The 27,363-nt window shown below is 35.9% G+C and overlaps 1 protein-coding gene across 7 annotated transcripts in view; it reads right to left on the bottom strand.

Annotated features, from left to right (window-relative positions):
- EPHA6 (EPH receptor A6) overlaps positions 1-27,363 on the bottom strand; it is an 856,998-nt gene that overhangs the window by 258,502 nt on the left and 571,133 nt on the right. For 5 of the 7 annotated variants that reach the window (XM_027077585.2, XM_027077587.2, XM_027077588.2 and 2 more), the window contains 2 exons: positions 21,262-21,309; positions 20,696-20,858 (listed from right to left, as the gene is read on the bottom strand). In XM_027077585.2, the coding sequence (XP_026933386.1) occupies positions 20,696-20,858; positions 21,262-21,309 (211 nt within the window). The remainder of the gene's footprint in view (positions 1-20,695; positions 20,859-21,261; positions 21,310-27,363) is intronic. The other 2 variants (XM_027077586.2, XM_027077589.2) reach the window with 1 other exon arrangement.

The following is a 27,363-nucleotide window of genomic DNA, read 5'->3' as shown; positions in this document are numbered from 1 at the left end:
TTAAAGTTGAGAGTCCTACTTACTAAAATGAAACAAAGAGGAGAGAGTTTGTCTGTGTTTGTCTATACGCATATCCTATAACGAGGGAAAGAGAGGATAAGTGGATCTTTATATTTCCAAATTAACTACTAAAAACCTCTCAATGCTTATTATGTTGCTTAAGTTAGATGCTTTTAATCTCCATTAACTATTTACATTTTTTTTCTATGTTGAACAGACTTCTGAGTCTGTTTGCCCCCATAACTGGATGAATGAAATTGAAAAGATAAAGCAAAATGAGGCGGGGTGGGGGGAGGGTTCTGTTTATAAAACAGCCATTTTTATAAAAAGAAAACCAAATGCTCTGCTTGGAGAGAGTCCATTTTCTTTTTCTTCAATTGATTGATTGGTTCAGGGTGAAATCAGTCCTGTCTATCTTACATTTAATGGATCTCATGTATTGATTTAATAAAAACTGCATAGATGTAAAAACAAACAGACCAAAAATAAAAACAAATGAACAGACATTTCTTGCAACTTTAGTGAGACAGCATGTTAAAATCAGATTATGGAGGAATCTGCCCATTTTAAGCCATCTAATTATGAACCCATTGCCACCAAATCTGGAGCTAAACAAATTCCTGTGAAGATTTTTACTTAACCTTCACAGTTAATGTTAAAGCACATTTAGGGTACAGTTGTCTCTTACATGGCTTCAGTAGAAATCTTTACAGAAGCATAGAAACCAACAATGTTGGGGGTGGAGGGCAATTTGTCTTAGCTTTATGGACTCAAACACGGTGCCCCAAATAATTTAGATCACAGGCAACCAACAGGGACCTGCTATTCCTATGCCAAAACTCATTTGATTATCCCCTGAAAGCAAGTTCTCAAGGAAGCTGTTGCATCATTGCTTGAAACCTTTTGAGGCCTCTGCTCTAACAACCAAACTACCTCAGCTTCTAACTGATCACTGCAATCACTTCTGGAGAGATTCAAAGAGAGCCTACTCTACTTTATTATTATTATTTTTTTAATTTTTTAAATGTTTATTTACTGTTCAGAGACAGAGAGAGAAAGAGAGAGAGAGAGAGAGAGAGAGAGAAAGACAGAGCATGAGCAGAGGAGGAGCAGAGAAGGAGGGAGACACAGAATCCGAAGCAGGCTCCAGGCTCTGAGCTGTCAGCACAGAACCTGATGTGGGGCTCGAACCCACAAACCACAAGATCATGACCTGAGCCAAAGTCAGATGCTTAACCGACTGACCCACCCAGGTGTCCCATGCTTACTCTATTTTAAAAAGAGCCAAACTTGTTCCACAAAACGATAGATCAATCAATTTTCTTAATGTCCCCTTTATTATTTATGTTATGATTTCCCTTAAATTATGTATTAGATCTCCCAGTTAAATTTTGCATAATATTTTGTTTTATGCACAGAATTACACCATAACTTACTAATATTATATTTTCAAGAAAATAAGATTGTTTGCTTTGCCTGTAGATTTTTCACTAAATTTTGGCTTTATTGCTCAGGGAATCAACTTAACTCAAAACTGAAACTTATTATTCTGAAAATGTGGAGTAAATACCTCTTTAAAAATGAACTAAAGGGGAAAAAATTCCTGACATACTCTTTCACAAGTTCATGTAATATAAAAAAAGTGTCATGTTTTATTTATTCATCTTTTACACTAATATCTGCATATGATATTGATAATAGACAAACTGGCATGTGCTATCTTGTTAGACAGTAATATATGCCTCTTTCTATATGCTGATAATATGGATTTAATTTTCAATAACTAGAATTGATTTCTGGATACAAATAATTCTACCATCCTACCGCTGCTAGAAGGGATGGAACATCATCAACTTTATCAAAATTAAAATCATTTTCTTTGGCACACAAAAGGCAATTGATAAAAACTCTACAAAAGAAGACAACCTAATCCATTTTTTACAAGTACACTTTTTCCATAACTTATCCTAGAAGGCTTGCTGCAAAAATATGTGGTTCAATATAACTTTTTCCATGGGAGCATTGCTCCTCGGGTTTCTTTTTGATGACTTTGAACACCTGCTTTGAAAATTTTCCAGGCCAGAATCATCTTTTTTCACAGTATCCAGTGGTGTGGAACTGTGGGCTTTCAATCTAGAGTATGCCTAATTGTTGGAGCCGAGTCAACTCTGCTTCCTAAGGACAATCTTTGATTCGCCTCCAGCTCATTTCAGTGCAAATGTAAGGATGGGAAAAAATATTGGTTGGTTGTCTCAGCTTTAATAGTGGAATTATTTCTGTACTTCTTCACCTTATTTTTTTATGTTTATTTATTTATTTTGAAAGAGAGAAAGCAGGAGAGGGGCAGAGAGACAGGGAGACAGAGAATACCAAGCAGGCTCTGCATGCTGTCAGCGCAGAGCCCTGTGTGGGGCTTGAACCCACAAACCATGAGATCATGACCTGAGCTGAAATCAAGAGTCAATCACTTAACCAACTGACCCACTCTTCACCTTATTTTTGAAGCATTTGTACCATCTATCAGTGTGTAAATAGAGAAAACACATTCTAAGCTCTCATTAAAGACTCAGCTCAAAATTTTTAGTAAGTAATCTTAGTAAGAATACTAAGATACTAAGTATCTTAGTGGGATACTGAACGGGTATCTATTAAGCTCTATCTCTGAAAACTGCCTCTCTCTCTGGTCCCTACCTGCATGAATTGGATTAGGAATGGAGACCTGACTCATATTGGGCCAAACCATGATATTTCTTCCAGGAATTTGGAATTAGGATTCATAGCCATTCTGGTGGTCTTGGTGCATGGTTGAAATGATGGGGAAATATGATCTACAAGCTGTGAGGCAGATAGATTTATTTTCCTAAATGAACATATGCATAGGTAAATCTGATCCTAGGCGAGAGAAACAGAAGCGAGTGGCTGTGTAGACCAAGAAAGAGATTGGTTATCTTTCATTTCAAGACCTTTCTGGTTTCTTGTTTCAGTTCTTTTTGAAGCCTAGCCTCGTTTACGCCCCCATATTTCCACTGTGGCCCTGTCTGGGACATTCTTAGATCTCTTTTCACTTAACCTAGCTCATGGTATATTTGATATCTCCAGTCAAAGGGCTTTGGGGTATTCTAATTTTTAGTATCTGACCAAAGAACACATATTTAGAAAATAAATTTAAAGGGTGATTCTTTTTCATTCACTTCCCAGCTATACTAGCTCTTTTGAAGTCTGTATGCATGGAATTGTACTAAGTAACCTTTCTTCCTCATCTCATTCCCAGCATGGAAATCATCTTCAATCAGTGAAACTTTACCTTGGGTCTGCTTCTATCAAAGGTTGTCGTCATAAAACACCACATTAAAAAAGCACACTTTTGCATTTGTTGAAAAAACTCTGCTTGAGGCCATTATCCTCAGATTCTTCATCTATCTTTCTTAGAGCATTTGTGCTTCATATCATAAGAGCTTGAGGACTTCTCTGTTCTCTGGCTGCGTCCAGAAATGTCAGAGGCAGAGATGGTGTGCATGTGGTTCACCACTAGTGATGATCACCTCTTGTTTTTATGGATCAAATTTTCTACTTCTAGCTCTAATTCTGGTGCTTTAAATATTTTTAAATGCTTTAATATTTTGTATATGTGTTTTAGACTGCCTCAACTGTTTTTAGGGAGAAGGGAAATGCAAATATAAGCCAATATTCCTCTATTAGGTTAGTCAGACTTTCTGAGAAGGCAACCCTATAAAAATTAAGTGCAATTTAGATAAGTTAGCATATATATGGGAAAAGTCATCCTACTTACTGCTTAGAGCATTCAGCTTTCTTCCTAGAACAGGAAATTTGACTATACTTGTAATTCTGTCTCATCTCTAGTAAGAGGTATTAATGACTTAGATTAGTTATATGTATGTTTGAACATGTTCTGTTAAACAAAATTCTTGATTAAATAATTTTAGACGATTAACAGAAAGTGTAATAGAGGTCATTTCTATCTCCTTTTAAAACACGAGAAGAATTTCTAAATTCCACATACTTATTAGCTTGACTAATTCATGCATTGCATTCCTTTTTTGGTATGCATGTGTATGGGGGGTAATGGAGGTGCATATACCTAGCTTTAAGTTTTCTATGCTGCTTCTCTTCTGAATGTTAACAAAAAAGTATTTTTCTAATTGTTTTTATTTTCTAAACTAAGCTTTTCTCAATTCTTCACCTGTTCTGATGCCCCAGTTTCCACAGTTTAAGCTATTGGAAGTCTAAGCTAAGGGTGCTTATAAGACTGCTTCAACTATCTTCCCAGTCATGGACCAGGTTGGGGTGCCCTATCTCTCCTTTGGTATGTAAGTCCTTGTGCCTTAGAGGCTTCTATGGGTCACTGATCAATGAAAAGTAGAATTACCCCATCAATCTCTTATTTACTCATTTTTCACCTTCCTTTCCAGTAAGGTATTTCTCCCTCCATCTTAAGCAGTAAGAGCACTGAGAAAAACAATGACAGAGATATAGCCTCATGTGCAGAAGTTTGGTTTCTTTTTTTTTTAATGAAAACTCATTAAATTTATCTTTCCTGCTTCTATTAATAATCTCAAGGATAATGGTAAAGAATTATCATGAATGGTATACTTTTCAAACCTTAAAAATATTGCTGACATCAAGCAAACAGCAACTGTAAAAGCACATAACTTAAAAAAGAATCTCCATGGGTATTAACTGGGTATCTTTTGTTTAACTCAATTTGAAATCTATCATCCCAGTGGGCATTTAAGTAGGATGAGAGGGAGAAAATGACATAAAGCTAGCTAATTTTAAAATGGTGCAGCTCCCACGATGGATAAATACAAACACTGAGAAATGATTTAGCAAGATCCAAACGCATCTTGAGCTGCAGTACAGAACATCACTGAAAAAAGAATGGGCTAAAGGCAATTAGATAAGCCCAAATCTCCTTGTTCTCCCTTGTTTGTCTGCTGAGCAACTTGGATTAATTTGGGAAACAATGAGGGGTGCCTGGGTGGCTCAGTCGGTTAAGCGTCCAACTCTTGATTTCAGGTCAGGTCATGATCTCACAGTTTGTGGGATGGAGCCCCGCATTGGGCTCTGCACTGATAGTGTGGAGCCGGCTTGGGATCCTCTGTCTCCTTCTCTCTGCCCCTCCCCTGCTCAGTGTCTCTGTCTCTCTCTTTCCCTCTCTCTCTCTCTCTCTCTCACAAAAGTAAATAAATACTTTTTTAAAAAAATTGGGAAAGAATGGAACAGTCTTATTTCTAGTCATCATGCAAGGTAAAAATTTGTCTTTATAAAAGCTCAAATATTCTTAAACCTGTACCTGTTCCATAATTTGAAAAAGTAAAATCCTTCCTCAAACAAGATATTCTGAGTTTATTTTTATAGAAGATACAGTATAACTAATACCTATTCTAAGCCAAAATATAATTTTCAATATATAGCTAAATTTTACTTTGGATTGCTTATTCTTGTGCAAGGAAATACGTCAGATAGTTACTTATTTAATTAAAAATATATTGTGGGATAGGTGGCTATCAGTCATTTTTACTTGAAAAGTGATGAAGATTCCACAGAGAGTACCCTAAGAAAGTTTTCTTTCCAGACTTATAGTTTTTTCCTTCTTCCTTATGGAAATGAGTAGTAGCTGATTCACAGCACAGGCTCATTCAAAAAATCATATTGTACTAAATACACGATTGGGTCTCCCTCAGAAGGAGTCATTATTATCACAAACACTCCAGAGTATTTACATTTGCCATCTGCAGTTCTAAATACATCACATGTATTTCACCTATTTAATCTTCACAAAATCATTTAAGATAGTTCTATTATTATCACTACCTTATAGATGGAGAAACTGAGGCACATAAGGTTTCTTAACTGGCCATTGTTACACAGACAGAAGTGGCAAAACCAAAATGTAAGTACAGATAGCCTCGTTCCAGAGTTGCAGTTTCTGACCATTATGCTATATTGTCTACTAGTGCTGAAATCTTTTATGATTTAAGTATTTAAAAGAAAAGTGGCCCATCCTATAAATAATCTGATTACTGCAGAAGCAGAGGCACCACCACCTTGTGATGGTGGTGATGTTGCTGGAATAGGACTGATGGGGATTCCCTGACTTGCCTACTGTGTGGGTCAAAATCTGATTATCTCAGAAGTTCACATGTGGAGCTTCCTTGTCCAACCCTCCAATGCTTAGGCCCTGGGAGGTCAAGTCACTGGGGGAATCCCAGACTTCCTTATATGTCACCTATAAAAACTAAACAAAAACTAACACCAAGACTAGCCAGCTGTCTCCAGGGTAAGCTAATGGGCATGAAAAACAAAGGTCAAAGGAAAGAATCAGAAAATGACTTGATTCCTAGAGTGTCCAGATGCAAGAAGATAAGCAAGAATATTGTTTAATTTTTAAAATACAATTTTGAAACTGCTAGAATGGAATTTTAGGGCTGAAAATCATTACCAATAATGTCAGTATTAATAGCAACATTTCCTGAGCCCTAACCACATGGGTATCAGATATTCTGCTAAGTACTTTACATGCACTGAACCACTGCATACTCACAAGAACACTAGAAAGTAGATGGTATTCTTATCCCTATTTTTCCTTATGTGGAAATTGAGGCATAGAATGGTTAGCTGACTTATACAAATTATGATATATAGCAAGTGGTAGAGTCAAAATTTAAATCCAGGGTTCAGTCCAAAGCTTGAACTTTTAACTAAAATTCACTAGTTTTCTGTAGCTGTCTATTTATCTGTGAAGCATCTGCCAAATGAATTGAATGAATCAGTTGCTGTCATGAAAAATTTCCTTGTTCTTGCTGCTTATTTATATCCTTCCTTTTCTTCAAGGCCAAGGTTAAGGCCCTCCTCCACGAAGTGTTTGCCAGCTGCCTAGCTCACAGCAGTAATTCAAATTACAGTGATAGTTAACATTTAATGATCACATTAGGAGAAAGGCACACCCCATCCTCCTTCTCAGCTTTGCTCTTCTCCAGAGCATCTCGCATCACCTGTCTTAGGGTTTCCTGGGGCACAGATTCTTCAGGCAGCTTTGCATGTAGCAGGTTTATTGAGGAGTGACTTCAGCAGGGACAGGTTGAGAGGACAGGGGAGCAGAAATGCGGAAATGGAGCAGTTGAACTATGATATGAGCTACAAAAACCTCTGCAGATCTCAGGAAGCTCTCAGCCGAGAAGACCCTTCACAGTTGTCCTGAGTTAAGCAATGGGATAAATCTTTGACTGGCACAATGACACAGTCTTGGATTCTGTCCAGGCCTGGGGAGAGGGCATGACTCTGAGGAATGCAGCTTCTTTTGAACAAAGGCAATGTCTGGAAAGGAATTCAGCTATGAGCCTGGCCAAGAGAATGAGAAAGTGCCAAGGTCCTAAAGGGGAGGTATAGGCAACATACCATAGTTCTGAATCACTTAGCACTCTAAGTATTTTACTAATTGTTTGCTTACTGTCTCTCTCCTTTCTGGGACATAACCTCTAGGACGGGATGCTAAGGATCTTTGTCTACGTCTGCTATATCCACAGCATGTAGACCAGCAGTTTGTACAGCGTACAGAGTGTGTTTTCACAAATATTTGTTGAATAAATCTGTGTACAAACAAATAAATAAATTTCTAGTTTTTTGATGAGGAAACCAAAGCTTAAACAGGGAGTGGCAGAGGTTGGTCTGGCCCAAATCCTTAACCACTTCACTCAGAAGGTCCTTATTTTTAAAGCAAGGGTAGATAATTTAACACATCCCCTTTATTTTATTGATGGTAAATTCATGTCTAGGGTGGAGAATCATCATGAGCCAAGATACCAACTCCTACCTTGCCTAACTGAATGTATCATTTGGCCTTTATTAGAACATACACCCAAGTAATCTAGCCTGAGACAGGTCCGTGACAACCTTGTGTGGCATATTAGTCTTGGTCTCTAACTTTGCTTTGCTAACATATCACTTTTACCTCTCTGATATCTAGATCCATGAAGTTATCCATGCAGATAATTCCTGGAACATCTGCAACTGACCAACTTTCACTGAAACTTTGGCATGGGATGGCTCAGCTCCAGTTTTCTCAGGAGGCTCTGATGAGCAGGTCATAATTCACTGTGTTCTGAAAGTCCAGAGACCAAATATGAACTGTCAAGGAGAAATATGCAGGCTTACATGCTGGCAGAGAGCAAGCATGTGTTAGAATTTAAATTGATAATTCCCGAGGTTCTAGTACCTTCGGTAGGTGAATTCTAAGGCTAAAAGAGTCTCTAGGGAATTTGGAAGTTATGACAGCTATAGGAGTGACAATGAAAAAGATATTTGGAAGGTTTTATTTTTAGTGTGGATACAACGAAGGTGAGAAAATTAGACGCGTTAGCAATGGCACCAGAGGATTCAGTTATGAGAAGCTCATTCTGATTGGCTTGCCTGTCTCCAAACTACAGATAACTAGAAGAAAAATAAAAACTCAGAAAGGTTTTAGCCTCTGTAGCAAGATAGGAGACAGCATTGCACTTCCCTACCTATGACTCCAGCCACATGTCTTGTATTTCCTATACCAACATCGTCACCCCCCAACATTCCTCACCTCTACCTTTGTACTCTCTGTTTAAGCTGCTGGTTGTCTAACTACAGTGTACATCAGAATCACTTGGAGGGCTTTTTAAAACAGAATTCTGGGCTCACCGCCAGAGTTTCTGATTCAGCAGGTATATGGTGGAGTCTGAAAATTTGCATTTCCAACATTTTCTCAGGTGTTGCTGCTGATTCCAGTGCAGGGCCTACATTTTGAAAACCATGGTTCTAGCCACACTAAAATTCTTTCAGTTACTAGAAGGCTGCACGCTCACTTTCATCTGTACACCTGCACACATGAGAGAACAGAAGCTCCCTGATCCTTTTATCCCACCCCCTGCCTCACCCTCCACCCCTCTCATTATCATAGCCAAGTTTTATTTAACTTTAAAGTTTCCTTTAACACATCACTTCTTTGTGGAAGTTTTCCTTGATGAACGTTTGCTTGGGTTCTTCTCTTTGTGCTTCCCTAAACGTCACACACAACCTTGTATTGTAATCTTGTTTAATTTTCTGAACCTCTCACAAGCTTTTGTGAAAGGAGAGAACAAGTCTATTCTTTTCATCTTTGAATCTGCAGTGCCGACTTCTATATCTGGCTGGTGCATTAATACTTTTAGACCAAATGGAGGAGCGAACGAATAAATCGAACAATTAAACATTCTGCTTGCTTTTGCTTTTGCTGCTGCCTTTCAAATGCCCTTCACTTTCTCTCTCATTATGTCAAATTTAGAAACAAACTTTGTATCAAATTTAGAAATAAACTCTTTTGCTTCCAGTGTAACAACTTAAGCAAGTATATTGAAGTCACTGTCAATTTCACTCCTTCATCTCAGAATGAGAATAGGTAGAGTGCATGAATGCAGAATATATGTATTACACGTATGTAAGGATGGATATATAGGTATAAATATGTATGCTAAATTTAGTAAGTAGTATTTCAATGTTTACAGAAATGCTGAAAATGATTGTTAAAAAAACACATTTGGTCTGCTTTCGGGTTTTGTATCTAGCAAGTACAAGATAACTACTTATTTTAAAAATAGCTATAGTGCAAGAGCATTTTTTTAAAGGGTGCTCAGTTTTCAAAAAGCGTAAGAGAATATGAAATTCAGCTTGCTGTGAATCAGCTATTTTATATCTGGTGGTAAAGTTGCCATATTCTGCTACTTTGCCTATCTTTACAGTGCGATAATATGCTCACACATGTCATGCTTGCGTTTGTGCACACACAGCTAAATCTTTTAAAGGGATCCTGCTGTTTTGCCAAGAATTCTTGTTATTTGACTTAAATTCACTGAACTACTGTTTCCCTTGAAAACATAAAGTGTAATGCAAATACTTTAGCTGTTTCTTAATTTTTCAAATAACGTTTGGTAGAGCTTGCTGGGTTTATTTTATAAACATCTGTCCACTCAGTATTGTGACTTCAGAGTGAGGTACAGCGAAAACAGATGTCTTGCACTGAGTGAATACAAATTTAAAAGATGTTACATTAGATAATTTAAACTTATTTTTCTTGCATACTGGTACTGTACAAATAGAAAAATTCAAGCTCTGTCTTTATGATTTGACGTAGGCAGATAATATTTAGTATTTACGTATTTTACATACAATACTTTTCATCCACCTTGGACATTTTGATAATCCTTTTGTTCAACACTCACGTGTTTTCAGCTCTAAAAATGATGGATTACCATATGGATAGAATTCCACTGGGAAATAGGAAAGAAAACCATAAAAGGAACCAAGCCCTGTGCTGTGTCATCCTTGTGGTCTGGGATTTCCTAAAGGACAATTTCATCGCAGCATCAGGTATTTCTGCCCTCTCCCTGTAAGAACCACAGCTATGTATCACCACTAGACATCATTCCACGGCTTTAGAATAGCATTCCAGAAGAAGCTACTGAATAACACAATATTCCTTAGTCGTCTTGACAGAGTACATGATCAAGCAATAGAGGGGATAAGAGGTCAACCATAATTAAGAACCACACCACCAGTTCCAGATAGGCAATCTACGGTTTTCTCACACTGCCCTTAATGCTTTCCTAACCACTAGAATATGATATTTTAAAAAGCCACTTTAAGATACAAATCAATAAAGCTGATTTGTGTAGTCTGAAGAATGGCTGTAAATCTCCATGTATTATATAGGGAATATATTTTTCACTGAATTTGAAGCAACTTGAAATGTCTAAGGAACATTTTTGCTCTCTAGAAGAATTCAAGGTTGTAAAGTCAAATAACTTGGCAGAAAAATTCCAGCAATTTATATGATAGCTGATAGAAAAAAATCCATCTTTTCTCAAATCAAGTCAAATTAAAATTAGACTTTGAGAATGACATAAATAGGAAACTCTGTTAGAAGAGTCTTTAGTGCGGCTTAGTGGTGAGCTTCCTGAAGACAGAGAACATGCATATTTATGTCTCTTCCTCAGCCTTATTGAGGCATAACTGACAAATAAAAATTATATATATTTATGGTGTACAATGTGATGTTTGGATATAAGTACATATTATGAAATGACCATCACAATCAAGCTAATTAATATATCCAACACCACACAGTTTGTGTATATGTGTGTGTGTGTGTGTGTGTGTGTGTGTGTGTGTGTGTGTGTGGTGAGAACATTTAAGATCTACTGTCTTGGCAAATTTCAAATACACAATACAGTACTATTATCTATAGTCACCATGCTATATATTAGATCTCCAGAACTTATTCATCCTGCGTAACTAAACCCCAACATAGTTATTTTTTTAAGTTTATTTATTTATTTTGAGAGGGAGAGAGAGAAAGCACAAGTGGGGGAGGAACAGAGAGAGAGAGGGAGAGGAAGAGAATCCTAAGCAGGCTCTGCACCATCAGCACAAAGCCCAACATGGGGCTCAAACTCATGAACCAAGAGATCATGACCTGAGTTGAAATCAAGAGTCGGTCGGTTAACCTATTGAGCCACCCACGCACTCCAGCACACTGTTATTAATATATATGCACAAAAACACAAATAAGATACTGAAAGTATATAAATGAAATAATAAAATACATGCAATTTGTTTGAAGTAACAGATGCATATTAATTGAATATTTACCAGATAACATCAACTTACTTGATATTCACTAAAAGCCTTCAACATGTCAGCAAGGCAATTATAAGAGGCACACAAATGAGTAAGAGATGGTTCTTGATCTCAAACAAAAGAACCCAAAAAACTTCCAAAGGATAATGGCTTATGTCTCAAAGAAATCATATTTTTGTATATGTTGCTTTAGGTCATTGGCTTAAAATAAATCTATATTCTGTTTTAAGAAACAGAACTACTGCTATTTGCTAGTGCCCTTTTCAATATCAGACAATTTGTAACACTGCATGTTACTATACACATTTTATAACTTCTAAGTAGCTGTTAATAGTTAATGATTTTTTCCAGTCCATTTAGCAAAGCTATGATCTTTAATATTTTTCATATTGGAACGGTCCAACCTGTCTTATGGTACATAAGCCTGGTTCCCATCACTTAAGGTCATTATTTGGTCCAGGAAAAACTGAAGCAAAATACCTTTTTAATCAGTGGAGTCCTGTGAAAAAGAGACTTCCGTTTTCTATGCAAGTAGTTCCCCTTCATCAAGTCCCTGCTCATGTAAGGTAATCAGACTAAGTGCATTATGTTTCCCTTAGAGTGTTATACTTGGTCTACCATGTGTGCATTAGTCTAGAAATCTGTATTAACACATGCATAACTCTCTGAATTTGATGTATGGTGATTTATATAGACTTTTGAAAGTCTATGTTTATATTCAAATACTCTATTTTAGGAAAGAATATATAATTGGTTAAGGGAAGGTGAAGAATTGGAGGCAAAAATAAAAAATAATCATGTAGAAAGTCCGAAGAAATGACCAAGCTGAATAAGAAAAGTAAAAACACTGAATGGGTAGAAATGGAACTCAGTTCCAGTTCTCAGAATTAGTATAAAAAATACTATACCCATAATATGCTATAGCCATAATATGTGCCCATTCTAACACTTAGTAGCTGTAGGAATGTGGTAAGTTACTGAGCTTGTGTGTGCTTCAGTTTCCTGACCCATAAAATGGACATGATAATAGTATCCATTTCAAAGGTTAGAAGACACAAAGAACAGAATAGTGCTTGGAACATTAGAACTCAATAAATATTATCTGATAGAATCTCAGTGTTAGAAGTTATGTTAAACTTAATATCACAACCTCCCAAACAAAGGAAGGATTCCCTTTATAATATGTTGAATAAGTACCCAGCTAGTTGCAGCACAAATTCTTATCATGAAGAGCATTTATTGGGGCGCCTGGGTGGCGCAGTCGGTTAAACGTCCGACTTCAGCCAGGTCACGATCTCGCGGTCCGTGAGTTCGAGCCCTGCGTCAGGCTCTGGGCTGAGGGCTCAGAGCCTGGAGCCTGTTTCAGATTCTGTGTCTCCCTCTCTCTCTGCCCCTCCCCCGTTCATGCTCTGTTTCTCTCTGTCCCAAAAATAAATAAACGTTGAAAAAAGATTAAAAAAAAATTAAAAAAAAGAGCATTTATTAATTCATAAGGTAAGCCAATTTATATTTGGACAACCTAACTTCTAGAAAATTCTTTCCTACTGGTGTTTGCATTTAGATAGCTATGGTTGCCAACATTGAAAGTGTGCTATTGGCTAAAGATTATTTCAAATTAAAATCTTACATACTAGAATTTGTCCTCCTCTGGGTAGACTCATAAATATGAGATCTGGCTCCTGCTTGATTAATTAACTTTTTTATTACTCCACCAGGGTCAGCTGGTCCTCTTTCTGCTTCATGCTTCACCATTAATAACCATCCCCAAATTTCTGGCTGCTGTTAATAATGATGTAGCTAATTTCATCCTAAGTAATTGAAGCAGTGCAGATTGTGATTCAATCAACAGACTGGATCCGACACAATAGAGATTTTTTAAAAAGGAAGTTTAAAGAAGAAAATACATTATACAAAAATAAAAATATCATTTAACTATACCTACAATGCTTTCAATTTTAGAATTAACAATTAATTGGTAATTAAAGGTCCACATATCATATTTCTACACAACTCAAGCCAGGTATATAACCTGAAGCCCCAAATAAAGAAAGCAATAATGTTTATCTGTGGCCAATAAAAATATTTGATTCTGTCTATTTAGACTAGTAGGCAACATGCTATTCTCCCAATTTTAGCCTTTTAAAATTGCATGTTATTCATTTTTAAATTAAATATGTATTGGAAACTATAAGCAAGACACTTTATGAGACACAAGGATATGCTGGCTATAGTTCTTGACTCAGAGAGCTAGCAGCTTAGCAAATAATTAGCACTTGCACAATAAAATATTATAGAAAGTCTGAGGAAAGGTGGTTTTTCACTGGACTGATACAGAATATTTCATAAGAGGTACAAGTTGAGCTGGCAATCATTCGTAATGTGACAGGTTTCTGAATTGTCTAGTCGGAAGTCACAGAAGAAGCTTAGAAATTATGAAGATTCAGAAAATTTCATGTATGTAGTATCCACGCATTTTCTCAGAGTTTGTTAACTAGAGGGAGACAGGACAGGAATGATGTCAGTCTGCACTAGGACTGGAGGGAAACTTGAATATTTATTGAGAAATTCACCTTTTACGTGATAGAAAATACTCAGTGTTTTGGAATTTTTAAGTGTACAGAATGGAGTATAGAAAAATTAGTCCACTGGAGACATAAAGAACAAAGTAGGGAAGAAAGAATTAGAGACACGATATTGAACCTCAATTTCCAGGATCATTTCCCATTTATAAATTACTAAAATTAACCAAACTGCTTAAACATGAAACCATACTAAAAATAGCTAACTCTTATGGATGTTAAAAATAATTAAGTGATTAAATTCCTTCATTTGTATCTACATAACACTTTTTGTATACATGTGTAAGATACGACATAAGATTCTATTTTGAAATACCCACTATGGTTCAGTAATAATTTATTTATTGTTTGGTTAGTTAATGTTGATCATGAAGACTTTTGCATGATCATTTTATGTGGTATAAATCTAGTCTGTTGTTACTACTTTTAGTAAATAATACATTTAAATGTTGACAGATGTGGCTTTTGTGTTACAAAAGTGCTTTCTGTAGGTTACAGGTAAAAACCTAAGTTTACATGTTGTTAAAATTTAAGGTATAATTTATCCTTTCAAGGGAAAAGAATGCTTTGCTTACATGTTGGCAATGTATTAATTCTCCAGGATCTTACTCATTAGGGCAATGGGAGAGGCAAACTGCTAATTATTATGTGTACATTTCCAGCTTTCTTTCAAATGTTGGCTTTAAGCTATGGATTCTGCACTCTTTTGATAGCTTCACAAGTGTATTTCCTATATTTAAGTAAAATGTTCAAGTTGGCTGCAATATAGCAGGATATATTTTATTTGGGTTTTAAAAGTGTACACAGGAAATTATTTTCTGCTACTCCAAAATATATTTGAATGTAAGTAAGTCTTGGTGTTTTAAATAACCAAATGTTTGACTTCCTTATCTTTAAATTATCTTTATTTCTTTTTTTTTAAATGTAGGCATAATTTTAACAGATTATTGTTAAAAATTGAATTAATATCTTTTTTGAAAGAAGTTTGTAAGGATATGGATATGATTGGTATGTGGATAAATTTTCAATTTTAATTGTTATTTTTTTCTCCATTGAAAAGAAGTACATTTTCTCCAGGAAATAAGGACAGAAATTATAATAAATATGAAGTGGTTAAGACTTCTTGTTGTTTTATTCATATATGCCAAAAAGGTCTGTACTTAATTTATGTTTATATATGTGGTGTGTTTGATATGTGGAGACCTAATATAAATTTCATTTTAATATTAAAAAATTTATTAATTTTTTTAATGTTTATTCATTTTTGAGAGAGAGAGAGAGAGAGAGAGAGAAAGAGACAGAGCACGAGCAGGGGAGGGACAGAGAGAGGGAGACTCAGGATCCAAAGCAGGCTCCAGGCTCCTAGCTATCAGCACAGAGCCTGACGTTGGGCTCAAACTCACAAACTGTGAGATCATGACCTGAGACAAAGTTGGATGCTCAACTGAGGGAGCCACCCAGGCGCTCAGAAAAAAATTCTTGTATTAGCTTCAGACACCTATCTTTCACATAGCTCTCAGAGAAAGATAAATACCACATGATTTCACTCATATATGGAATTTAAGAAACAAAACAGATGAACAAGGGGAAGGGAAGGAAAAATAAGATAAAAACAGAGAGGGAGGCAAACCATAAGAGACTCTTAAATACAGAGAACAAGCTGAGGGCTGCTTGAAAGGTATTGGGTGGGGAAATGAGCTAAATGGGTGAGGGTTTGATTAAAGAGGGCACTTGTTGAGATGAGCACTGGGTGTTATAGGTAACTGATGAATCACTAAATTCTACTCCTGGAGCCATTATTACACTGTATGTTAACTAACTTGGATTAAATAAATAAATAAATAGAAGATCCACATGGAATGTTTATATATTCTTACTTTCTCACTACTGATTCTATTGTATTGTAATTTATTGGCCTAATAAAAAGGCCACTACACAATAGGCACTCAATAAATGCTGTTGATGGACACAATATGTAGTTGTACACTCTTTTTTTTTTAAGTTTCTTTATTTATTTTGAGAGATGGGGGGATGGCACAGAGAGAGAGGGAAAGAAAGAATCCCAAAGAGAGATTAGCAGACATATGAAATGCCAGCACTAAAACAGAAAAGTATTTTGTGACTATATTGGAATGATTATCTATCTACCTATTTATTTATATATCTATCTATCATATATATCCACCTGTCATCTATTTATCTTTCCATATACATGCACATACATGTAATGAAGTTATTCTACAGACCTGGGGCAAAAGGAAACCAAGAGGTCTAAGTCAAGTAAGCTCTTTTTATACTGTTAGAAGTCATAATTAGTAATCTTTACATTTATTTGGTTAGTCAGTTTCCACCACATAATGTAACTCTGGAAAAACATCCAACCTTTTGTGTGTAAGAGCAAGAGGGGTCACCGTGATTATTGTTCAGATGCCACTATAATCATAGAACACTAGTGAGTTAAGAATATTATGATTGTGGGGTGCTTGACTGGCTTGGTCGGTTAAGTGGCTGACTCTTGATTTTGGCTCACGTCATGAATTTAGGGTTGTGAGATCAAGCTCCACATTAAGACCCATGTCAGGCTCTGCACTCTCAGCAGGGAGCCTGCTTGAGATGCTCTCTGTGCCCCTCCCCTTCTCTCTCTCTTTCAAAAAAGATAAATAAAACAGTAAAAAAAAGAGGAATATTATGATTTTGAAAAACAATTCTTTCATATTTTATATTATTGTCTTATTGGCAAACTTGAACCAAGTAAAACAGATATGGCTAGAGAGAATTAAATTGTAAACTACTTCCCTTTGCTTACTTAAAAAATTTGAACCAGACCATCAAATGAGAGAATCTAATCTCTCTTCCCCAACACACTCCCATCTCTAGGCATGTATTACCAAGTTAGTTGATTAAATAGAATGCACAAGAGAGAACTTAGTTCAGGCACTACTCAGGAAACTAAGGCTATAAGAATTAAAAACTATGAGCTAAGAGAGTATGAAAAGAGAAAGACATGCTATAGATTGGTATTCATATCCTTATACACCTGAATTTCTGGTAAACCCGCTCATATCCTACTATGACATTATTCACTGAAGTTCTCTTCTGGATATAGACAGCATGCTTTGAAAATGTAATTTAAAACTAACCAGATAAAAAATGACCCTTTAAATGATTTTCCCCTAGGCTGTAAATTGACTTGAGAGCTACACTACGTACCCAAAATCCAGGTTTAGACAAACACATTTTTCAGATTCTTCTCAGACATTTTGTCTCTTCAAGGATCTAATAAAAGTATCTTTCATGTCACTAATGAAATCAGTGATTCATAACAGGTGTTTTGCCTTCTGCAGCCGCCATTGTCAGGTGGCTCTAGGGTTCTAATTCTGCACCTTTGCTCATTTGATTATCAGATTTTGGTAAAGCTACTTATGTCTTTAGAAGGAGAAATAATCTTGTCAGAATTACAAAGATAATTTGTGTGAATTGCTCAGTAGAGAGTCTTGCACATGTGACTGGTCATTTTACTCCCTAATTAAAACCCTCGCATGGATTCTCAGTATCACTAGGAAGCTTAATATCGTTCACATGGCCAAATGAGTACCTTCCTACTGGCCCTTGTCTCTGCCCTTACTCCCCTCTCTGTCCTTACTCCCCTTCATTTACCTGGATGTCTCCTCACTACAGCCATGCCAAATTATTTACTCTTCTTTAAATTGTCCGTGCTATTTCAGGTCTCAGTGTTTTTGCTATTTCTTTACTACTCCTCTTTTGAGAATGAGCCCCAGCTTCTCACCTTCCACCAGATCCATTCATGACTGATTTATGCTAAATTAGGGCTTCTTCCCTCTGTTCTCAACACCCTTTGCATTGCATATCTTTATGATAGTACATGTCAGTAACCTGGTATTTTTAAATTAAATTTAAATTTTCTTCCCATAAATCTAGAGTATAAATTATGTGAAGGCAAAGGCTGTTGGTCTTATTAATGCTATATATTTTTTTATCCCCAGTGCCTCACACAGAGTATGGCACATATTAATTGTGCTATATGTCTTTGTTGGGTGAAAAAATATTACATTGAGTCATTGGTGAGTATGGGACCTTTTCTGATAAGGAATTTCAAAGTACTTCTCTTCTATATAACATATGAAAGATTTCTAGTCCTGAAGGTACAAGGAGTTGAAATTTAGAGTTAAAGCAAATTAAAATTTTCATATTTAGATCTGAACTTTTAAAAAAAATTAGACTAGATTATTTTCTCTAGAAGTACCAGATATACACAAATGACCTATCTAGATTTGGCCCTATAATTTTGTCTGAGAGTATGTTTTTGACTTAATGATATAATACTCAAAGATGTCGTACATTTTGAAAAGTTAGGTAAATTTCCTCATCTGTGAAATAAAGAAATAGAATGGAGATGCAGGGATGTAATACACAAAGTCTGAACAACACAATGACAGGACTCTTCTTGGGACCAAACTTTCCTTGAATTGCATTATTTGGCTCGCACCTAGGCTAAGTCTTGATGTGTGAACAAGGGAAAAATAGTCAACAGGACATAGCAGGTATGACACTTTGAATATTTTTATATTGCTTTTAATTATGGAGTTATGTTTTGTGATAATTACAGTCTACTCCCAATAATTTCATCTCTAGCTTGAGAAGTCAACAGTGTCTGAAAGATTATAAATGATTATCACTGACATTAACCATCTAGGTTATAAGTGTTCTTTTTATTCATTAGTTTACTTTCTCTCCCTAAGCTGTGTTTCTTCTTAATTATGTCGGTGCCTTGCTACTTTTTAGTGAGGTATAGTTGTAAAAAAGAAGTTCTTATGAATTGATACTATTCATCAATGTAAAAGCAACATTCCTTCCATCACAGAATTTGAAATTCAAAAAGCTTCATTTTAAAAGAGTGATGATAAAATGAGAAATTGTGGCCTGTTTAGTGGTCTTACTATTAGCACTTTTTAATAATCCATTTTTTGTACTTTATTTATTTATTTATTATTTTTAAAAATATAATTTATTGTCAAATTAGCTAACATACAATGTGAAAAGTGTGCTCTTGGTTTTTGGGGTAGATTCCCATGGTTCATCACTTACACACAACACCAGTGCTCATCCCAACAAGTGAAATGAAAGAACTTGACAGGATGGTAGACTTGTTCAGAGCACAGGCCTTGGAAGAAAATAGCCCTCATTTTCAAATTTTAACTTAGCTTCTCATTATCTCTCATTAGCTGGACAAATTGCTCTATTTCTCCAGGCTTCTGTTTGTCATAAGTAAAATTAGGAAAATAATACTTGTCTCATTGGGTGTTGAAAAGTTTAAATGAAATAATACATATAAAATACTTTATATAATATCTGGCATTTTTTTTAAATTTTTTTAACGTTTATTTATTTTTGAGAGAGAGACAGAGCATGAATGGGGGAGGGTCAGAGAGAGGGAGACACAGAATCTGAAACAGGCTCCAGGCTCTGAGCTGTCAGCACAGAGCCCGACGCGGGGCTCGAACTCACGGACCGTGAGATCATGACCTGAGCTGAAGTCAGCCGCTCAACCGACTGAGCCACCCAGGCGCCCCAATATCTGGCATTTTTTAGAGGCTCAATAAATGGTAGCTATTATTACTGTTATTTATAAAGAATTTTTATAATAAATTTGCTATTCTTGAATTCTTAAGTAAATATGGGTATTTTAGCAATGATGAGAAAATATTTTTATTATGATTAGATATTTGAACATTTTCCATAGAGGAACATGGCAAAAGCCACCCATATTATCTTTACACAGATAGCAGTAAGATAGGTTTCTAAAAGCAAAAAAATGAATTCAATAACAGGGCAGGATTTAGACTGAATAAGACATTCCAAAGCCTATGTTACATGACATTGGAACACCTCACCTTCATCTCTCATTTTGATTTTCAACACTTCAAGGCTATGGAACTAATTTGAGTTTCTAATTAAGCCCATGTGTCTATATTTAAACTTATAATGTACACTTCAGTAGAGTTTTTCTCCTGACCACTGTTTTTATTGATCTAAGATAATAAGCCAAAGCTGCACAATTTTGAACTAACTGCTAAAATCATTTGCTCATGGCTTTATTTTCTTCCAAGTTTTCATTAGTATCATATTATGATGCCAAGACTGGCAAACAATTAGGCTAACACCACCCATTGAGACTCTATGTTACAGCATGAGTGATGAATTCTGCATAAAGAAATGTATCTGGGCTACGTTACAATTGTGGTAGAACAGGGCATTTCATGGAGGAATTTAATGATAGCAACAAAACATTAACTGAAATGACTATATGAGTATTTACAGGAACAGAATCCCATTTGATGAGACTATTCACAATTGGGAACATTAGATTTTTAACTCAGGTCAGATTGGAATGGTATAACTTAACATCTTATTTTATATGTTTGTGCAAAACTTACTCTCATCTCCTGTTTCAAATTCAAACTTCTGGCTATAGCCACTGTATCCTGTTGCAGTCCTCACTCGGATATGAAATATGTACTTGGTGGCTGGCTTGAGGCCTGTGATGATGACACTGGGCGCCTTGGACCTCGTGGAGGAATAGGTGAGCTGCTCATGCTCCTGGGGATAGAAAAGAGGAGAAAGGAAATGAAGCAGTTTTTCCACTTTTTCCCAGGCATATTCCCAAATTAAGCTGAGGAAGTATGCTCTGAATATCAAAAATATTGATTAAAAAGATGTGTAAGCATGGTTTCCCATAAGTTGGCACTTATTTATCACTATGATGCACATGATATGGTCTTGATTTGGAAATTTATTAAGAAGGATGACTATCTTATATAAGCTTGCACTTGGAGGTTTGGTGATTTGGATTTCTGCTCCAACTCTAAGGAATGGTGGTGGCGTGAGAGCACGTTTACACAGAATGGCAGCTGCACCTTGAGCAAAATGGGCACATCAGATCAGACCACACCAGCAGAGTGCAAGGAGCAAGGGTGGGAGGGTTCAAGTCCCCGCTACTCACTTCTACCCGCAGGTAGTGCCAAAATGCCGGCGCTATCCGTGGGTAGACCTGTGGGTGAAAGGAAAAATAAATTAATTGTTTTTTTTAATTTGAAGTATTTTATCCCGAATCAATTACTTTGTTCCAAAACTCAGCGATGTCCCTGTAGTTAACAACTGAAGTGGAGTCCAGCTTGAAACATAAAACTATGAAAATTTTCCCTTAAGGGAGAACTGACTCCTTCCCCACCTAGATATTGCAGTTTATTTCTTAAAGATGTAAAAATTTGTGACGTAGGTTTTAACATAGTCTGTCCAAAAAGGAGCATCAAAAACAGAGAAGGTATGAAAGACTTACCACACCCGTGGAATCAGAGGCAGGGCTGGAGCCTTGGTTCCCAGTCACCTGCAGTTAATTGCAAAACTACCTCCCCTCACTAATGGGAAGGGTTTACCACAGCTGATCGAATGATCTGGTCAGTCAGGGTCTTTTAAGGGGGCTGTCTTGCCCACCAGCTCAGAACAGGATAGTTCATTTTATCCATGCATGTAAGAGACTATCCACAACATGCTGGCAATGGAGATAAATTAAACTTAATACTATTTTTGTACAGTGTTATTGTTCAGTAATTTTATACTGATATTTTAATAGGTGAAAACACTGTATTTGTGTGAATAACTCTTCTAAATTCATAAGTCAAATTAGGCCACCAGGTCCTTACGTTAATTCTCCACTCTTCTCAGAAATCTGAAGATATTCTCAGGGATGGAAGTGACTTTCAAGATCATTAACTGAATCACTCATTTGACGCCTTAATTCTATCTATATTATTCCCATCAAGATTTCATTTTGCCTTTGCCTGATACTCTCTGTTGTTCAGATCTTCCAGACTAACAAATGAAGTTATAAAAATCTACACATGTGTAGATTGTGTCAAACTCCATTTATTTGCTTTTGATGCTTTAAAATTTAGAACTATGGAAATCATTTCACTTCAGCTACTTTTCAGAAAAACATCCTAATCTTAAAGATCATTTAAAAATTTTATGGCCCTATTTGTCAGAACATTACATGCTACATGTTATTCTGAGTCTAGCTGAGGAATTTAATTTGCCATGTATACCCTAAATAGAACTGTTTATTCAACACAAAAAAGAAAGAAAAAAATGAGTCAACAATAGCAACATTTTAACTAAAAAAGACAAAAAGATAAATTGCAGTTTATATTTACCGCTAAGTAATTTTGAGATTAGGAAGTAAATAAATATCTACCTAGCATAAAATCCAAAGAAATATAGTCTCTAAAATAATTAATGGGAGGAATCATTTAAGGGCTAAAAGAAGGAGCTAAGATCAAGGCCTTTATAATTAGGGAGCTTAGCACTCATATTTTAGAGAAAAAAAAAAACCTGCTCATGTGCCATTAGAAGAAGTGATAATGTTTCTGGTAGAAATCTGCAAAACTTTCTGGATTTTCAATCTCACAGTAGGAGAATATTCCACCTTTCACAGAATTTCCTGCAATGTAAGTGTTATGGTACATTCTGAGTAGTAGTTCACAATATGAAATGATGACTGAGAAAAAAATTGTAAAGCCGTGAAAAAATAAATTTTGTCTTATCCTTGAAGAGAGAAGATACAGATTTCAAAAATCTACTTTTAGACTGGCAGCACACCAATTACACATTATGTCTTTGTTGCTTCATCAAAATGTAGCTAAATAGTAATTTCTTAGTAAAGTTACAGGCAGTAAAGGACACCTTTTGCAAACAGCTTTTAGCATTTCTGCTGTTATATACAAAAGTGTATCTGTAGTTGCATCTCTGGAATAAAAATCCCCAGGTAGGAAATGTGTGTACATGGTTCCTCAGCCTAAATGACAGCAGTGTGTTGATGGGCTGCCTTGTCTTAACATCTTGCCACGTCTCAGCCTGCCAAAGAGGAGGCCTCAGAACGCAGCAGTCATGAGAGTTCCTCTTTCCAGGGTACAGCAGCCCTCTCTCCTGGCATTTCCAAGCTCTTGGGAAATCAGGGTAGCACTTATCCATTACAAGCATAGAGCACTAGTGTCCCAGAACTTTGGCTAATTGCCTTTCTGCCAACGTGTCAATTCCAATTCTAAGCAGCTGTCACCGGGTAGAGACCATCCTTTGCCACAGAACCATCTAGTCCTCTTTATTCATCCTCACAGGCTGAACTGTGGACATGTTTGAGTAGGATATGTGTGCAAGTTTTTCTGGAGTTTGTGCCATGATGGAATTGCTGCTTTTATGACATAGATGTTTTCAATTTGCTAGGTAACACATCCCACTGTTCATAAAACTCTTAAATGTGTTTTTTGTATTTGCTAAATCCATAGTTAAATAGCTTTTGCATTCTTTTTCTTCTTTTTAATTTTTTTTTTTAACGTTTATTTATTTTTGGGACAGAGAGAGACAGAGCATGAACGGGGGAGGGGCAGAGAGAGAGGAAGACACAGAATGGAAGCAGGCTCCAGGCTCTGAGCCATCAGCCCAGAGCCCGACGCGGGGCTCGAACTCACGGACTGCGAGATCGTGACCTGAGCCGAAGTCGGACGCTCAACCAACTGAGCCACCCAGGCGCCCCAGCTTTTGCATTCTTAATGCTATTTATTTTTGTAGTTTCTTTTCTTGATCAAGCTTTCCAGAGGTTTGAACCAACTTTTGGCTTTGTTAATCGAATTGCATCTTTGTTTTCTATTACATTTAAAATCTGCTTTGACCATAAATGATTTTCTTTCTTCTTTCTTCCTTCTTTGTGTTATGTAGCCTTTTAACTTATTGCATTTCATGCTTAACTCATTAATTGTCAGTATATCTTTTCAAATAGACTATGTAAAACTACAAGTTTTGCTCTAAGTACTGCACTATCTATACTCCATAAGTTTTCATATCGTGTATTATCAACCAGTGCTAAATATTTATTAATTTCCAAAGCTAGATGATTTTTAAATTCTTTGTAGTAGATTCAGGATTATCACTTGTACACTTTTATGGTTCATGACAAGTTGTCAGGCAATAAATAAGTGGCATAAAGTGAAGCTCCAAAGGCATAACCCCACTGGTTGCAAAGCACACTGAGCTGTGGATAGGACAGTGGATGCTCATTGCTGGGTGCACTGGCAGTCTTCTGCAGTAGTGTTTGCTGCTGAAAGTAAAACAGCTTGTTGTACTCTTTCTCCTTGGATGAGCATGGATAAGAGCACCAACTGTGAGAAAAAAACATTTAGTAATGATGTACTTTAATATATTGCTATGTATGTCATTAAAAATAATTAATATAGGGGTGCCTGCTGGCTCAGTCGGTTAAGCCCCATGACATGGGTCATGATCTCTTGGTTCATGGGTTCAGGCCTCGGGACGGGCTCTGTGGTGACAGCTCAGAGCCTGGAGCCTGCTTCAGATTCTGTGTCTCCCTCTCTCTGCCCCTTCCCAGCTTGCCTGTCTCTCTCTCTGTCTTTGTCTCTCTCTCTGTCTCAAAAAATAAACACTAAATATATATATATATATATATATATATATACACACAATTTCTTTTTTATATATTTGTATCTACATATGTATTTTAAAATAGTTCAGAACCAAATAGTGTGAACATTGGACATTGTCAAAAAGAATGTATTTGCACTATCTCTAGAGATATTCACCTTCACTTACCGTTCTCTTCCCACGGGTAGACCCTACAGCTTTCACTCAGACACTGCTCCTTCCCAGCTGCTGAGAATCAATGTTTTTTGGGGAAATCACTTTAGACCTTTCATTTAGCTAAAATACTGAATCTAGTTTTACCTCTATAGACGTCAACTCTTCAGGGTAACTAAAAGACATGTTTTTACCAGATTCTGGATCCTGTTAGCATTTAATCTAAAAACTGTAACTTAGTGAAAAGGAATAGGCTAAGGTGCCCAGTTCCTGGGGCTGCATCTTTCTAAAATCAGTGTGCAGGGCGCCTGGGTGGCTCAGTTAGTTAAGCATCTGACTTTGCCTAGGTGATGATATCACGGTCTGTGAGTTTGAGCCCCGTGTTAGGCTCTGTGCTGACAGCTCAGAGCCTGGAGCCTGCTTCATATTCTGTGTCTCCCTCTCTCTCTGCCCCTTTCCCGCTCACACTCTGTCTCTGTCTCTCTCAAAAATAAACATTAAAATTTTTTTTTAAAAAATCAGTTTTTGAATGGCCTGTATCAACAAAAGACAACATGTAGAGAATTTTGGGTTGAACTTTTCTTGCCTTGATCTTGGTCTTTGTTCTACTTGGGTTATGTATCTTGGTAAATCACATTGAAGACTTGGATTTACTTATACATTAAATTCATTCATTCCAGAGACACTGAATGCTCACTATACTTAAGGAAGGGCTCTGGGGCACTCTAACAGATATAGATTAAATAATCACCAAAGTTCCAAGTAAGCAATTAAGTCCCCTCTCTTCTCCTGTAACTCCTTCTCACCACTCCTTACCTCACTCTTGGTTTACCACTCTCACTAATGGAAGTAGATTCAATGGGCCCACAAAGGGGTCATCATTTAGCTAGTTTTCGTTCTCTTAAAATTTCTGGGTCTAGTGAGACTTCTGTAAGATGTTACTTCTTTGACTTTTTTTAAAAATTTTTAAATTAATTGGATTATATAGTGATTAAAAATTGTTTTAGACTTTTTTCTACATTTAGATCTAAAGATATAGCAGCAATCATAAGAGAACCACATTTATGCAATCCTTTATAATACACAGTCTTTATGTGATATTCTTAATAATCTTGTGAAGCAAGAACTGATAAAATCTTTATTCTCACTTAACATATGTTGAAATTGGTCAAGATAGAATAAGTAACTTACCAAAGCAAGTCACCTAACTAGTTAGTAGTTTTCATTCAAGTTGTGTTTTTCCACTATATCCAACTAATGCAGATATGTCCAGGGCAAATATGCTTATAGATTAGACTTTGAGTCAAGGTCGCATCTTTACATTTTACATTATTGATTATCGAATCACTAGAAATAACTTTAAATATAACACAGGCTATGAGCCAGATAGTGATGATTTGATGGCATTAGAATATCTTCATACTTTTCCTATATATTATACTTTTCCTATATATTAGCAATGACCACTTAACATTATACTTTAAAATATTCCAGTTACTATAGTAACAGAAACCTTACAATACTTGAGCATATGGCAAAAAATTGTGCAAAAAGTATGAACAAATCTATAACATTTTAGTGTAGAAACCAAAAGGAAAATCTCTTACTTTACTTCTCTTATTGCAATGCTAAGATTTTTAGTAGAATATTGCACAGTGGAAGTAAATGGAGGAACTTTATTTTCCTCTGTCATTTAATGGAATGGCTATTAATGTGCAGCTGTTAAACATAATCACATCTAAATTAGGTTTTTGGTAGATATGCAGTTGAGAGTTTTTCTTTTTTCTTATTCTGTGATTATATTTTTATTCTGTTTTTAAAATGTGAAAAGGATACTGAATGTTCTAAAACAATATGTCTGTATTTGCCTAGTTCATTATTTTTTCACCTTAATGTATATACTTATGAAGAACTACCTTTGCATTCTTAGATAAACTCTACTAATTCTTGTTCACAATATAGTATTATAATTTTTATTGAGATTTTGGATTCAATTTGATATTTCAACTAGAATTTTTATACCTATGTTTATAGGTGATCTTGGGTTAGAGTTTTCTTATTTTTTCCCATTTTTATTATCAATCTCTGGTTGTGATAATTTGGATTAGATTATTAGAGAATATATGATGAAATGTTCCATTTACTAATATTCTGAAATAATTTATTTAATATGGAATAATCTATTCCTTGAAAACATAATTGAAATGGACCTTCTGGGAGTAAATATTGACCATCTTTTAAAATTATTTTACCCTATATTTGGATTGGATTGTCTTCTAATTCAATTTTGGTAAGTTAGAGGATATTACCCATTAACATTATATTTTATACATACTGTTATAAATTATATCAAGTCATGTCCCATCATTAAAAATCTCTTCCATAAGTAACATCTTCCAACTTTGTTTATCAGTCTTTTAAGAACCTGGTTTTGATTTTTTTTAAATCAAAGATATTTTTA

Source organism: Acinonyx jubatus, chromosome C2, assembly GCF_027475565.1.
Source record: "Acinonyx jubatus isolate Ajub_Pintada_27869175 chromosome C2, VMU_Ajub_asm_v1.0, whole genome shotgun sequence".
Taxonomy (NCBI): Eukaryota; Metazoa; Chordata; class Mammalia; order Carnivora; family Felidae; genus Acinonyx; species Acinonyx jubatus.
This window is presented reverse-complemented; position numbering and strand designations above follow the sequence as displayed.